Source organism: Aotus nancymaae, unplaced genomic scaffold (assembly GCF_030222135.1).
Source record: "Aotus nancymaae isolate 86718 unplaced genomic scaffold, 86718_ANA_hifiasm-v0.15.2.pri h1tg000014l, whole genome shotgun sequence".
In the NCBI taxonomy this organism is placed as follows: domain Eukaryota; kingdom Metazoa; phylum Chordata; class Mammalia; order Primates; family Aotidae; genus Aotus; species Aotus nancymaae.
This window is the reverse complement of record NW_026988425.1, coordinates 87,068,789-87,081,956: the sequence shown is the minus strand read 5'-3', so window position 1 is coordinate 87,081,956 and position 13,168 is coordinate 87,068,789. Positions and strand designations below refer to the sequence as shown.

Below are 13,168 nucleotides of genomic sequence, written 5' to 3'. Positions count from 1 at the left end.
ACCCTGTCTCTACTAAAAATACAAAATTAGCTGGGCATGGTGGTACATGCCTGTAATCCCGCCTACTTGGGAGGCTGAGGCAGGAGAATCACTTGAACCCAGGAGGCAGAGGTTGCAGTGAGCCAGGATCATGCCATTGCACTCCAGTCTGGGCAACAAGAGTGAAACTTTGTCTCAAAAAAAAAAAGCTGACTTGAAAGATGTATTCATTCATCCAGTGGTCCAAATAGTATTTCTATTGATTTATTTTTCATAGAGCTCTGAGCAGCTGGAGCAGCTGTTTGATATGGCAAAAAAAAAAAAAAAAATCGTAACTTGCTGATTCAAAACATTTGTCTCTAGGTGCCAGGTCGACCTGTCAGCCCTCAGTAGGGAACAGACGCACAAGTTGGAGTTGCAGCTGGAAGAGGGTGAGGGACACCTGGTGCTGCTGGTCACTCTGACAGCATCAGCCACAGTCAGCATCTCTGACCTCTCCGTCAACTCCCTGGAGGACCAGAAGGAACGAGAGAAGATATTAAAGAGATATGTACGTATGTAATCCTCATCCTTCCAAAGTCACATGTGACTAGATGAGGTTGTAAACAATTTACCTGGAGGGACAGAAGTACTTCTGAGAAGCTGTCTGATGGAAGAATTGGCACAAGTAAAAAGCTGAGTGAAAACAAATGCCACACAGACCTTGGCAGAGGCACTTGCATTACCCACCCATGTCTAGAGACTTGAGCTTCTCTAGAATCTCTTCCAGAGCAAATTCCGGATTCTGAGATACTACTCAGTGATTTTGTCATGCAGGGATGCTACCCATAAAGGAAGGCCAGGTTTATACAACATGACTTTAAAATTAATTTATCGATTCTTTGTAGCTGCAATTAAAATATCTTTGTCTTTCCAAGTTTGAGATGGAGTTAATGGTACTTACATTAATTAGTACCTTGGTAACTAAAGAGTATTCACGGGAGTGATTTTTTATCTTCAGCTGCTCAGAAAAGCCTCACTTCATTCCTTTAATTTTCTTAATTGAATGTGAAATAAAATTAAATGGAGCCTCCTTTTTGATCGAATGTAGAACGATAGCATGGAATAGCAAATCGCTAAAATAACTACCCTCCTCAAATTTTACCAAACTGAAATATTCACAACCAAATCTGACTATTTCCCAGCATCCTCCCACTGGACATTTCCCACAATGTAGTTTTCTTGAATCAACAGAGAGGGGAGCTCTTACTCCACCATTCTCTCTCAATGGAGGTTTGAAAAAGTAAATGCCTCCGTACCCATGAAGCTGGGAAAAAAGCTTTTCCACTTAAAATGACAAAGCTTGTATTGTACAGTGCCGCCAGGTGTTTAGAAGGCTCCTCTAGACACTCAGCCATGAAACCAAGCTCTGACTAACAAAGAACCACTTTTTTTTAACTTTAAAATATTCCTATTTGCTGACTGACATCCTTTCAATAACTGAATTTAATAAAGATGTACCTTATCAGGCTGTGCAGATAACATGAAGTGCTGGTACTAATGCTCTACAATATTCTTCAAACAGATTAGCAGGATGTGTGCTTCAGCAAATTTATTCTGGCTATCTCCACTGAATCAGCTGTCTGCTAATGCTTGTACAACTCATCCACCAATGGTGTTATCATAAACAGTTTAATAGAGGTGACTTAGCAAGGCTAAATAGTATATATTTTTAAACCACCTAAGAGCCTAAGATATTGTGTGACATCTTCTAATATATAATTGCAATCATGAAGATTATTTTACATTGTGGGACCCACCAAAACATATTCTTCTGTTACCAGAAGTGAGCCTCATGAATTACAACAATTTTAATGGAATTAATCAGTATATTAATATAAAAATTTTTCTAGGCATTATAATACTATAGTTGATGGATTAATATTTTGATATTATCCCATATATTAAGGGATACTGCTGCCTAGGTAATTAGAAGTAATCCGCCTATTATTAATTTTTTTTTCTTTTTGCTGGATGGCTGAATGGCAATGGGCCATTTCCATTCAGAATTTTGAATATTTTCACACCTTTTTTCAATAAAACATAAAATATTAAGTAGATATTTGACTTAATTCTCAGATTATATTCTGTTCAATATATTAAAAAGTGAACCATGTTTAAATATACTTCTTTTTTTCAGCCCTGAATTTTAGGCAGAGACCTATACCTCTCTCTAAACACATACCTGCTAAGAAGCCACTCTGTGCAACATAGCACATGTGTTATTTTACTCATAGCCATGCAAGGACAAAGACCTATGGATTAGGCTTCAGTGTGTTTCCTTTCTATTATAAGGATCATGAAATGAATGAATGAATGCCATATCATATCTGAAATATTATTCATTTTGGAGAAACATATAAAGGAGGTGTTTTGGAGAATTATATTTTCCTGCAAGAACATATGTATTTTTTAAAGGTTGAGGTCAACCTTAGGAATTTGACACTGATCACAGTCAGGAAAGCAAATGAATTGCCCCCACTCTGATAGGAAGCAGCCCTCAAAAAGCCCTCCATTACTGCTGTTTAGCTGTTCATTGCTAAGGATTGAAGCCCCACAAATTAAACAAACATCACTGTGTGAGCCATTTTTTGATCACCACATTCTGAAAAGATGGCTAATTCCATTTTTCTTTTTTTCTTCTTTTAGGGGGAGGAAATGAGGGAAGGTCAATAGGGGGCGGGTAGTAATGGGTAGTAGACCAAGAGCAATTGTATGACCTTTTCAGAACGGGTATGCTAAACCCTTGCTCCCCCTTGTCACAGTTTAAAAACCAGAGGAGCTAGTTTAGAGAAGAAGTTGTTAGCATTCCATTTTTATTATGACATTTCACCGTCATCTGATTTAATGTCCCTTGACCGGATTGTCCACCGTGAGACGATGGGCTTGAAATGTTATTTAGAGCATTGATAAAAGGTGAGCGGTTCTAAGATGACAGCAAGTCATAAGGCTGGTGGTGTGACATTAATTTTCTCCATAACAGAGATGGAATAAGACGTCACGGTGACAAGCTGTCAATCAGCTCTGGCCCCTCAGAGCATCTCGATGCCATAGGATGGGGTATTGCCTCTCCCGTAATAGAGCTGAACTGAGATGCTCTCCCTGACAGCTGCTGCAGCCATAGAGAAAATATATTATACAGCCTTTCATTAAAAAAATAAAGAGGACTCCTCTCCAGAGCATTTCAATCTTTTCCCATCTATTGAGGGCTGAAAGGATTCACAGCAAATCATAGATTCCTCTGCTATGGAAATTTCTGGCTTCAGAAACCATCCAGGTTTTTAGGCCTTCTAAAATAACCATAAATAGCAAGGCAGGAATACCTCTTGATGAATACCTCTTGATGAAGTTATATTTTTAAATGAATATGTTTATTTATTTATTTTACTTCTTATTATAATCGATGTGTCACTGGCCTAAACAGTTGAAATTTGCAATAAATTATGGAGTATCAGCTGACTTGGGGAAATGAAACCTTCAAACAATAATTTACCCATTCAAATGGGAAGCCGAGGATCAGAGATGAAGCACCAGAAGACAATATGTCTGTGAAATGAGGCTCCCAATGTGAAATGATTCTCAGACATAACGACGGATGATATTTGTTTTAGTCAAAATAAAACTTGATTTAAATTGCCTCTGAAAATTAAAGTACAGAAACTTTTTTGATAAAACTATTCCCCATCATTAGGGTCGGAGACTTACCTGATTTACAACATTGTGTAAGTGCTGAGATAAGAAACTTTCCAAACTTGATGTTACTGTAGAAACACAACATGCCTACAAACCTCTGAATTATACTCTGCTGTCTAAAGCCCCCACTCTTAAACCCTTCATTTACAGGAATTTAAATGGAGAGAGAAGTGCATTTTTACTGAATCTTGTCACCTGGGTATTTTAAATAGATTTTTGGTGATAAACAACTGTTTAAAAACAGTAAAAGATTAACAGTTAATCCTGATGCTAAACACGATTATAAAAAGTTAGGCTATGAGATTACCTATATATCCACATTTCCTCCTCTCAATATACCAAGGTCGTAGCTTCAGTGTAAACAATGACTGGTCATACGGGACTGATAAAGTTCATATCGCAATGAGCTTTTGCTTGTCAGTATTCTCACATTATTAATGTGATGATGGGAATGCTTTTTACTCTAGTAGCATTTTAATAGATACCTTTATTATGCAAAGTATGTTAAGTTGTCTGGTTATGAAACATTTTATAGATTATGGAACAGAAGTACTTTTGATTTACTGAGTAGAAGTGCTGATCGAGTCATAAGAAAAACCCTACGAAGTGTAAATAAACAAATACATGTCAGCATTCTGTTGGTTCATTTTACTCTCAAAGTATTTGTGCCTACTAATTAGACTTCTGAATTATTGTATTTGTTTCCCTCTTTTAATTCCTTCAACTGCTACACTTATAAAACACCACCATGATTAATTTACGAAGTGAAATAGATTTTATCATTTGGATCTGTTTTTCTATCCAAGTTTCCATATTTCCATACACACTAAAATAGCAAATAAAACTATAAATTTAAGAAAAATTTCCACTTTTGAATTGATTTTTAGTCATCAATTTGATTGACTGTAAAAGATTGTGTATGTCTTTTACTTATGTAGAACTACAGCGGTCTTTTGAAATAAATACTAGAAAATAGTCTTTAGGTATTTTAACCTTCATCTAGCCTGTACAATTTCCAAAACTCACCAAGAGGAAAATAGTAGAAAAAAATAATTAGTTTAATGTTGACCTTCTTATCCCCAGAGTCTGAAGAGTGTTGCATTACCAACAGTGTGAGATTTGTTATTAATAATTGGGCTGAGAGTGGTAGTTCATGCCTGCAGTCCCAACACTTTGGGAGCCAAGGCTGGAGGATCACTTGAGGCCAGGAATTGGAGACTATCCTGGGTAACACAGCGAGAACTTTTTCTACAGAATTTAAAAAAAAAAAAATTTTTTTTTAATTAACCAGGTGTATTTGCACATGCCTGTAGTTCCAAACACTCAGGAGGCTGAGATGGAGGAAATGCTTGAACCCAGGAGTTGGAAGTTACAGTGAGCTATGATCACACTACTGCACTCCAACCTGAGTGAGACCCCATCTCTAAAAGAAAAAAAAAAACTCCACTATTCTCCAAACCATTATAGCTACATATGAAAATATTTCTTGGAGTGCTTTGCTTGCTAGAGGAGATTGAAAAAAAAATGCAGATATATATATTCTAGAGTTTATTGTTCACCATTATTTATTGATAATTATTTATGGGAGTAAATGTGTTTATTTTAATTCTTTCAGAAAATCTACTTATATAGCAACAATTATCCACATGGTGTGTGTGTGTGTGTGTGTGTGTGTGTGTGTGTGGTGTACATTCATGATGGTGGAAGGGTAATTTATACTGAAGAAACACAAATGACCCTTTGAACCTCTCATGCAGCATCAAAGTTTCCATTTTATACATACTAAAATAGCAAATGAAACTATAAATTTAAGAAAAATCACTCACTATTTTGAATTTATGTTTAGTCATCAATTTGATTTATTTTAAAAGATTATGTATGTATTTTACTTGTGTAGAACTACTTAAGTTCTTATGTCGAATTGCATAAGTCTTTTGAAATAAATACTAGAAAACAGTCTTTAGGTAATTTAACCCTCAGATAGCATATGCAATTTTCAAAACTCACCAAGAGGAAAAGAGTACAAAAAATTTTTTAATTAGTTTAATGTTGATCTTCTTACCCCCAAAGTCTGAAGATACACTAAAAAATTTAATGTTTTGTCAGCACACTCTTTAAGACTCCTTGGGACCTCTCTTTTCTAATACTGATGTTGGGGTCTTTCAGAGCCCGTTGAGGATATTTCACAATCTGAAAGATGTGGGATTTCTCCAGGTGAAAGTCATCAGAGCGGAAGGGTTGATGGCTGCCGACGTCACTGGTAAGAGAAATGCAATTCCCCTATTGCTCATATCAAGCAGCACACAAGGTCTACACCATTTAATAATTCAACTCTGCATTTCACCTGACTGGATCATCAAAGTAAATAAATACAAAGATTCAGTGTTGGCCAGCCACGGTGGCTCACGCCTGTAATCCCAGCACTTTGGGATGCCGAGGCTGGCAGATCAACTGAGGTCAGGGGTTTGAGACAGGCCTGGCCAACATGGTGAAACCTAGTCTCTACTAAAAATACAAAATTAGCCGGGCATGATGGCACGTGCCTGTGGTTCCAGCTACCCAGGAGGCTGAGGCAGGAGAATTGCTGGAACCCAGGAGGTGGAGGTTGCAGTGAGCTGAGATCACACCACTGCACTCCAGCCTGGGCAACAGAACGAGACTTGGTCTCAAAAAAAAAAAAAAAAAAAGATTTAGGATTGATCTTAGAAATATTTTCCAACCCCTTGATTTTTATAGTATCTCTGCTTTTTAAAGGCAGGGTAATATATTAAAAATAAACACTAAAAAGCACAATGATTTTTGAATTGTTACCTTCTTCAAAGTTTAATCAATGTAATAGGAATATTTCTTCCAGGTATTGTTATTTCCAGATATTGAAGCAGTGCTATACAGAATCAGCTTCTGTCATAGCATTAACACTTACATTTCAAACATGCATGAAATCTGTTGCATATTTCACTGAAAAGTTTAGGTGCATAATACTCAATAACTTGGTATGAACTCTTGATATTTGGGTTGTTGATCCAACTCATTAGTCGTCCAAATTCCCTGGCACATCCCAGAGATAATTCTGGATCTCAACTAAGCCTCTAGATTATTTGAAATGTCTTAAAGTAGGAAACAGGGCTGTAAAAATGTCAAAACTAGTTTTGTCTCTTAAAGCTTTCTGATTTGGGTAATGCTGTTTCTGTAACATATTAACAAATGGACTGATGGCAATTATTTAATCAATTTTCAGAATTAAATAATTATTTTGAATTTACAACAATGTGACCATTCATTTATGATCATATTTTGTAAGGATTTGGGGGATGTTTATACTGTTCCTTAAATTAGCCATCTCAAGTTAGACAATAAATAGGACTGGCTTGACCAATTTTGTGTAAATGTTACTGTTTCTGAATGATAAGATCCACTTCTTATTATTCTAGAAATATGCTTACCATTGTGAACTTTCAGCCAGATAATCCTAACGAGGTAACAGACTTATTTTAAGGGAAGAAGTGTACTTTTTCTATTATCCAAGGAGCTGAAATCACTGTACATTTCTTTAATTCATTCAACAGAATCAAAAACAGATTAAAAGATAACATGCTTTCAAATGAAAATAGCAGATGTTTGTTCCAAAAACTGCGATATTTTTATATTTTAATGTTTGCCTATTAAATGACCATGTGTGAGAAAATTAAAAATATTAGTTTACAGTTCCTTTAAAGAGGTAATTATCAATTCATTTGTAACCAAGAAGATGATAACAGTTGTCGCATATTTTTTCAAAACAGGCATACCTGAAAATAGGAGAGTGGGTAGTTTGTAATATTTGCATATATGCTAATTTGGCTCCTTGTACAAAACTGAATGTAAAATGTATACTTTTTTTATTTATGATATTTATTTCTAGTATGATTATAATCAAATTAATCTGGCACAATCATTTCTTTTAGAAAAATGCAAGTACTATTTACTTCAAAAGCTTAGGTACCTGCCCATTATACAATTGGATAGAATTGTATAAGTTTGTCTTCTCTTGGAGAGAAGCTGTCATCGATTTTCAAACTTCATGAATATGCAAACTAGATTAACCCAGTTGGCCTGTGTGCCACTATGGAAGTTAAAATACATGTTCTCTCAAACCTGGAAAAAATAGAGATATTTCTTTCCTGATGTAAATTGATGTGAATAACAATAGCATTTCCCTTGGGGATTCAGTGAGACATAATTTTCATTTAATAAAATGAACATTAATTTGGGGAATACTAAATAACAGAGTCTCCATTTTTTCCTCCAGTTTTAGAGATATAAATCTAATGATTCCCCATTTCATGCTGACCTTATAATCTAATGTGCTCTGAATTGAACAAGAGAGATGTTGAACTATTCAGGGGCAAAAAGATAATTCAGTCTTTGACCTTGCTCACTCTTGGACCTTCTGTGGTCTTTATGACATTTGTGATGGTGGCAAAAATTGAAGACTATATATTTGAGTCAGAAATATCTGAATATACTACCAATTATAGAAATAATTTTTACTTTTGAAAAGGATACTTTATATATATTCACACATATAAATACACACACACACACACACACATACACACATGTATCCTGAGGCTTCCTTGTCTTTGTCATTAAATTTGAGACACAAGTAAGCTCTTTGTCTGCTTTCTCTCTTACTTGTTCAAAGAACTTTAAAGATATGCTGTGCATCTCAGTAGATAACAACAGTCAGGCCCTACAAGTTATTAGGCAATAGTTTGAAAAGAGGCAATTGACTAGCGCCGTCTTCAAATCCTCAAGTTAGCATCCATTTAGGAATTTTGTAGATGGAGAGGGGAGATTTTAAATCACTGGGAACTGTCTGTGCTAAGGCAAGAATATTTTATGACATGGTACAAATGAGCCTGTTACTATAAGATACGCGCTTGGTTTCAGAACACTTTTTCTAAATAAGTCTAACGAGACAAATTTATATTTGAACAACTTGGCTCTATTTTTAAGATATTTTTAATGATCTGAACATAAAGTTAAACTCCCATTGTTTCAGCAAAAAATGTTAAATTATAATATTCCATCATTAGACATGAGCACAAGAAAGATTCTATAGTCTTTTAAGTAGCCATCAATCTTACTACAGTTACAAAGAATTTTTCCCTTTCAAAATGTAAAATTTTTCTTTTGTTACAACACATTCATTGAGAAACATTGTGATACTGTATTAACTCTGTGTGAATAAAGAGCAATTGAGACTCTCTTTGAATGAGTGAGTATAAAGCACAAATTACTTTTTAATGAAACCCTCAATTCTTTCCCTTTCCACAAAAAGCCTATAGCCTTGTTCAGCTGAACACTACTACAGTAGGTCACTTCAGTTAAGCCCCTAATAAACTGTTGATAGTCGAGGGTAGTTTTTTCTTCAGTCTCAATAGCCCAGTGTTGGACAGTGCACTTCAAATCATTAAGGTTAATACAGATTTAAAAAAGAGATTAACTCTGGTGGTTAAGGCCTCAATTTACAACTCCCACACATACACATGTATTGAGCAAAGCACAAGTGTGGATTGAAATTTCAGTCAAACTGTGGGCAGCTTTTCACAGCCTGAGAAAGTGGCACTCTGGTTTGAAAAGTTGGTCGCTAAATTCTTCGTAAGGGAAAAAGTTTGAGTCACTGAAAAATACCTCTCAGTACAACTTACTTACCTTTCAGCTAACCAGTGAAAAGGTTAATGTCTCTCTGCACCATCAAAGCAAGACCTAGAGACTCTCTGGCCCCGCGTTCACTGGGGAAGATTCTCTCTGCAGCTAAATCAAGTGTTCCTTAAAACTCTACACATCGTAAGGAAAGGCCAATGGTGGGGTGGGGTGGGGGAGTATTTTTTCTTTGGGTGGTAGGAAATAGTTCATGTTATCATTTGTCTTTTTTAGCTTCTGATTATTCTTTTCCTTGAGCAGGGCCTAATTTCTGCTTCAACAGAACATTCCAAGTCTCCTATATTGAGTGAGGCTTTCTTTGCAGAGTATTTAGACCCGGCCTATTGGTTCTTTCAAGTTCTAAGAGGAGAAAGAGAAAAGAGTTCTTCTCCTCCGCCCCTCCCCTTCATTTCATTTTCCCCTGGGTTCTCTCTCTCTTTCTCTCTGTTTTTTTTTTTTTCTGAGCTCCTAAGGAAGAGGTCGTAGCTTCCCCAGGGAGACCAGCCACTCAGTTTCTGAAACAGCGATATGGGAGAACTGTGAAACCCTTCAAAAGATGCCCTACCTTTTCACTGTACTGAAAGGTACACTAATAGAAAACTTCTCCACCCCAGGTGAACTGATCTCTCAAATTAATGCACCATCTCCTTCAGGAAACAATAGGGGAGAGGAAGAGAAAAAAAGAGAGAGAGAGAATTTTACAATTAACAGAATCTGTCACTGAAATCGTCCCATTAAATGAGCGTATCTTTTTCTAAAACAAGGCTATGCATAAGACTTGTGACTTGCCAGCCCCGTAGTCTGGAAACCTACTAGTTATTAAGAGAGATGTTTACTACCCTTTTATTTGCATAGACTTTTCCCATGTTTTTCTTTTGGAAAACTGTCTTCATTGTTGGAAAATATTTAAGTAACAAAACAGCAGAAAAAGACATGCTACAGTTTTTTTATCAGCTTCCATGAGAGTCTTATTATCTTAAGAAATAACAGTTAGCAGCTCAGATTCATTAGCAGAGCTAAATTTAAGCCCCGTTTGACAGGCTGCCTAGAAAACATTTTGTTTTGCTGTCTGTGGGCTTTAATTAAGATGTGTTCAATTTCAGTCCTCTTCAGTCTAGCTCCCGCCCCCAGGCCCCCACCCCCAACTTGCTGTGTCACAGACCGGCGATCAGACACTTTTAGATGGTCCGGCCCATGACTTTGACCTTCTGCGCAGTCCGGCGTTCCCTGGGGAACCGTTCAACTCATGAGGTCTGATTTCACACTTCCAGGATGCCTCAGCTCTCTTAACAATGACAGGGAGACAAAGCCCTTTAGAGCAGGCCGCATGGGGACTTGTTTAAATTGGAAACCAGAGAGGAGTCAAGGAACAAGGTTATGGGCTACAGAATGGTGCTTTTAATAAAGAGCTCACAGCTCTGGCTCAGCTCAAAGAGGTCTACCTCTGTACAATTAATTGAGCCATTTATCTGGAGCATCTTAGGCCTCTACTTTCTCACAGAATTGCGTGGTAAATATCAGCTAAGAAGCAAATGAGATATGCATGAAATGAATTTTAACACTTTGATTACTGTGCCTCCAGTCTTCATTAAAAGTAAATTTATTTGTATTTCTGACCTCATTATCAGGAGGCTGCCTGCATTTTTATTGGTTCCTGTGATTTCCAGCTTGAGTGTGTCATGAAGGTATATTTTATACAGAGATTTGGATTTATTGTTCTTGATATTTTCCCTGAACATTATGGGTCTATTCAGAGAAAGAAAATGAAAAGGCAGCTGTACAGAAAAAGGCAAGTCTGATCTTTGAAAGTTTTATATACAGTTGGAGAAATACCAAGCACATATACATGACATAGACGAGATATTGTCCTTCAAAAAAATTAACTTTTGGTGAGTTACTCTAGCAAATAGCTTAAGACATATGCAATTGTTGCTTCAAGTGCTCTGTAGAATACAATTGCTCCATTGGAAGAAGTTGCTAAGTTGCTTTTTAAAGTAGAATTGTAGCAGTTTGAATTAATAGCATGTGCCTTTAATTGCTATCATTATATTTAATAAAATTGATGATGTCTGATAAATACAGCCTTAGCTATTACAATCATTCTTTAAAAATTATGTTGGAAGAACAGAAAATATAAATCCTACATAATTTTATTGAAAGAACTGTATAAAATATAGTGGAAGTCCTTCATCTTTGTATATTGTCAAGGATAAAATAATCTACCAAATAAAAGAGAGGTTGTGCAAATATTCTTAGTTTCTTTACTATCTTAACATCTGAATATTATATTGCTTGAAACAAAAACCCTAAGTTTTAACACAGAATATATAGGACATTTCTCAAGCAAAGTATGCTTTATTTTCATTATACAAGCTAATGTTCCATTTGCTTTTTAATAATTATGCTTATCAAAGACTTTTAAGCAGATAGTATACCATGAGAAGACATTTTATCCAATTTATAATGCCTCAAAAATATACAGCACCTGCTATTCTTATCACAGTAAAAACAATATTATGTACATATACATGATAAGCGTATTAATACTATATAAATCTGTTCCTAAAAATGTGCCTAAACAAGTAAAAATATCACAGGGAAAGAAAGAAAATCATTGTTCTTCCTTCTTTTAAGTCACCACATCTTACATAGAAATAAAGTTACTTTCTTTAGTAATTGCATTTTTAAAAGCTAGCCAAATTCTAATTATAGAAAAAGTGTTCTTCTAAAACCAAACAGTTGTTATCAAATATCTTCAAAAAGAGGAATGAAAATGATAATTTAGCACAAGGGCTGATGAGGCCTGAATCTGAGCCAGCGTTTTAAAGAGAATTACAGAAATTGTGTGATTCATATGCAGGTCACATGATTAGAAGATACTGCCCTGGAAGAATAGGTGGGATGACAAAAGAGATTAGTAATTGGGTTTGATATGCGCTAGAGGTGAAGGACTATGGGCTGAGAAAGTGGTGGTCCCACTATCAATGGGAAATGAGGGAAAAAGAAATACTATAAAATAATTAATCAGGTTCTGTAGAACAAAGATTGCAAAATGATCCTTTGAGTAAAGAAATAGCAAATTGCCGATTTGACTCAAAGGGCTAGCTCCACGATTTCACTCAGTGCTTGAAGAAATACTTTCAGATGCTAGAATCATTGTTTAAAATTAAACTTTTAAAAAGTATTTTGTTACAGTACAACATGATTGTGCAAATAATGCATTTTCTAGAACAGTGGATCGGGAAATGCTACAAATAGAGAGGATATGGATTTAACTAGGTTTTGAAAAAAACAAAACCTTACTACAGAGATACTTGGGTTAAATGATAGTATAGTTGGACTCGTGAATGACTAAACAGTCAAGGCTGAAGAGTAATTATTAAAGGATTGATGTCACTGGGGATGCCAAGTGGGTTGCAGGGTTCTGTCCTTGGTCTAAGCTGTTCGGTGTGTTTACCAATTACTTAAAGGAGGTAATTGACTGCTTCCTTATCAAAGTTGCTAAGAAGGCTACTTAATTCATTTTATGTGAGACCAGTATATGTATACAGTCTTATACTACAGACAAATAATAGGCTAAATTCAACAAGATGACTCTTAAAAAGTATAAATCCAAACTCTTTCCTGGGTACTAAACAGTGATATCTTGCTTTAATCATAGAAAAAAAAACAGACTTTAGGATTTGAGTTGAGTTTAAACTCCATGAGAGTAAATTACACACACATCAATTCTGTTACATGAATAAAAGTGAAATGTTGAGAGGGATAC

The 13,168-nt window shown here is 35.7% G+C and overlaps 1 protein-coding gene across 9 annotated transcripts in view; it reads left to right on the top strand.

The window, feature by feature from the left end:
* MCTP1 (multiple C2 and transmembrane domain containing 1) overlaps positions 1-13,168 on the top strand; it is a 583,843-nt gene that overhangs the window by 381,556 nt on the left and 189,119 nt on the right. For all 9 annotated transcript variants that reach the window (XM_064376156.1, XM_064376155.1, XM_064376154.1 and 6 more), the window contains 2 exons: positions 343-529; positions 5,878-5,971. In XM_064376156.1, the coding sequence (XP_064232226.1) occupies positions 343-529; positions 5,878-5,971 (281 nt within the window). The remainder of the gene's footprint in view (positions 1-342; positions 530-5,877; positions 5,972-13,168) is intronic.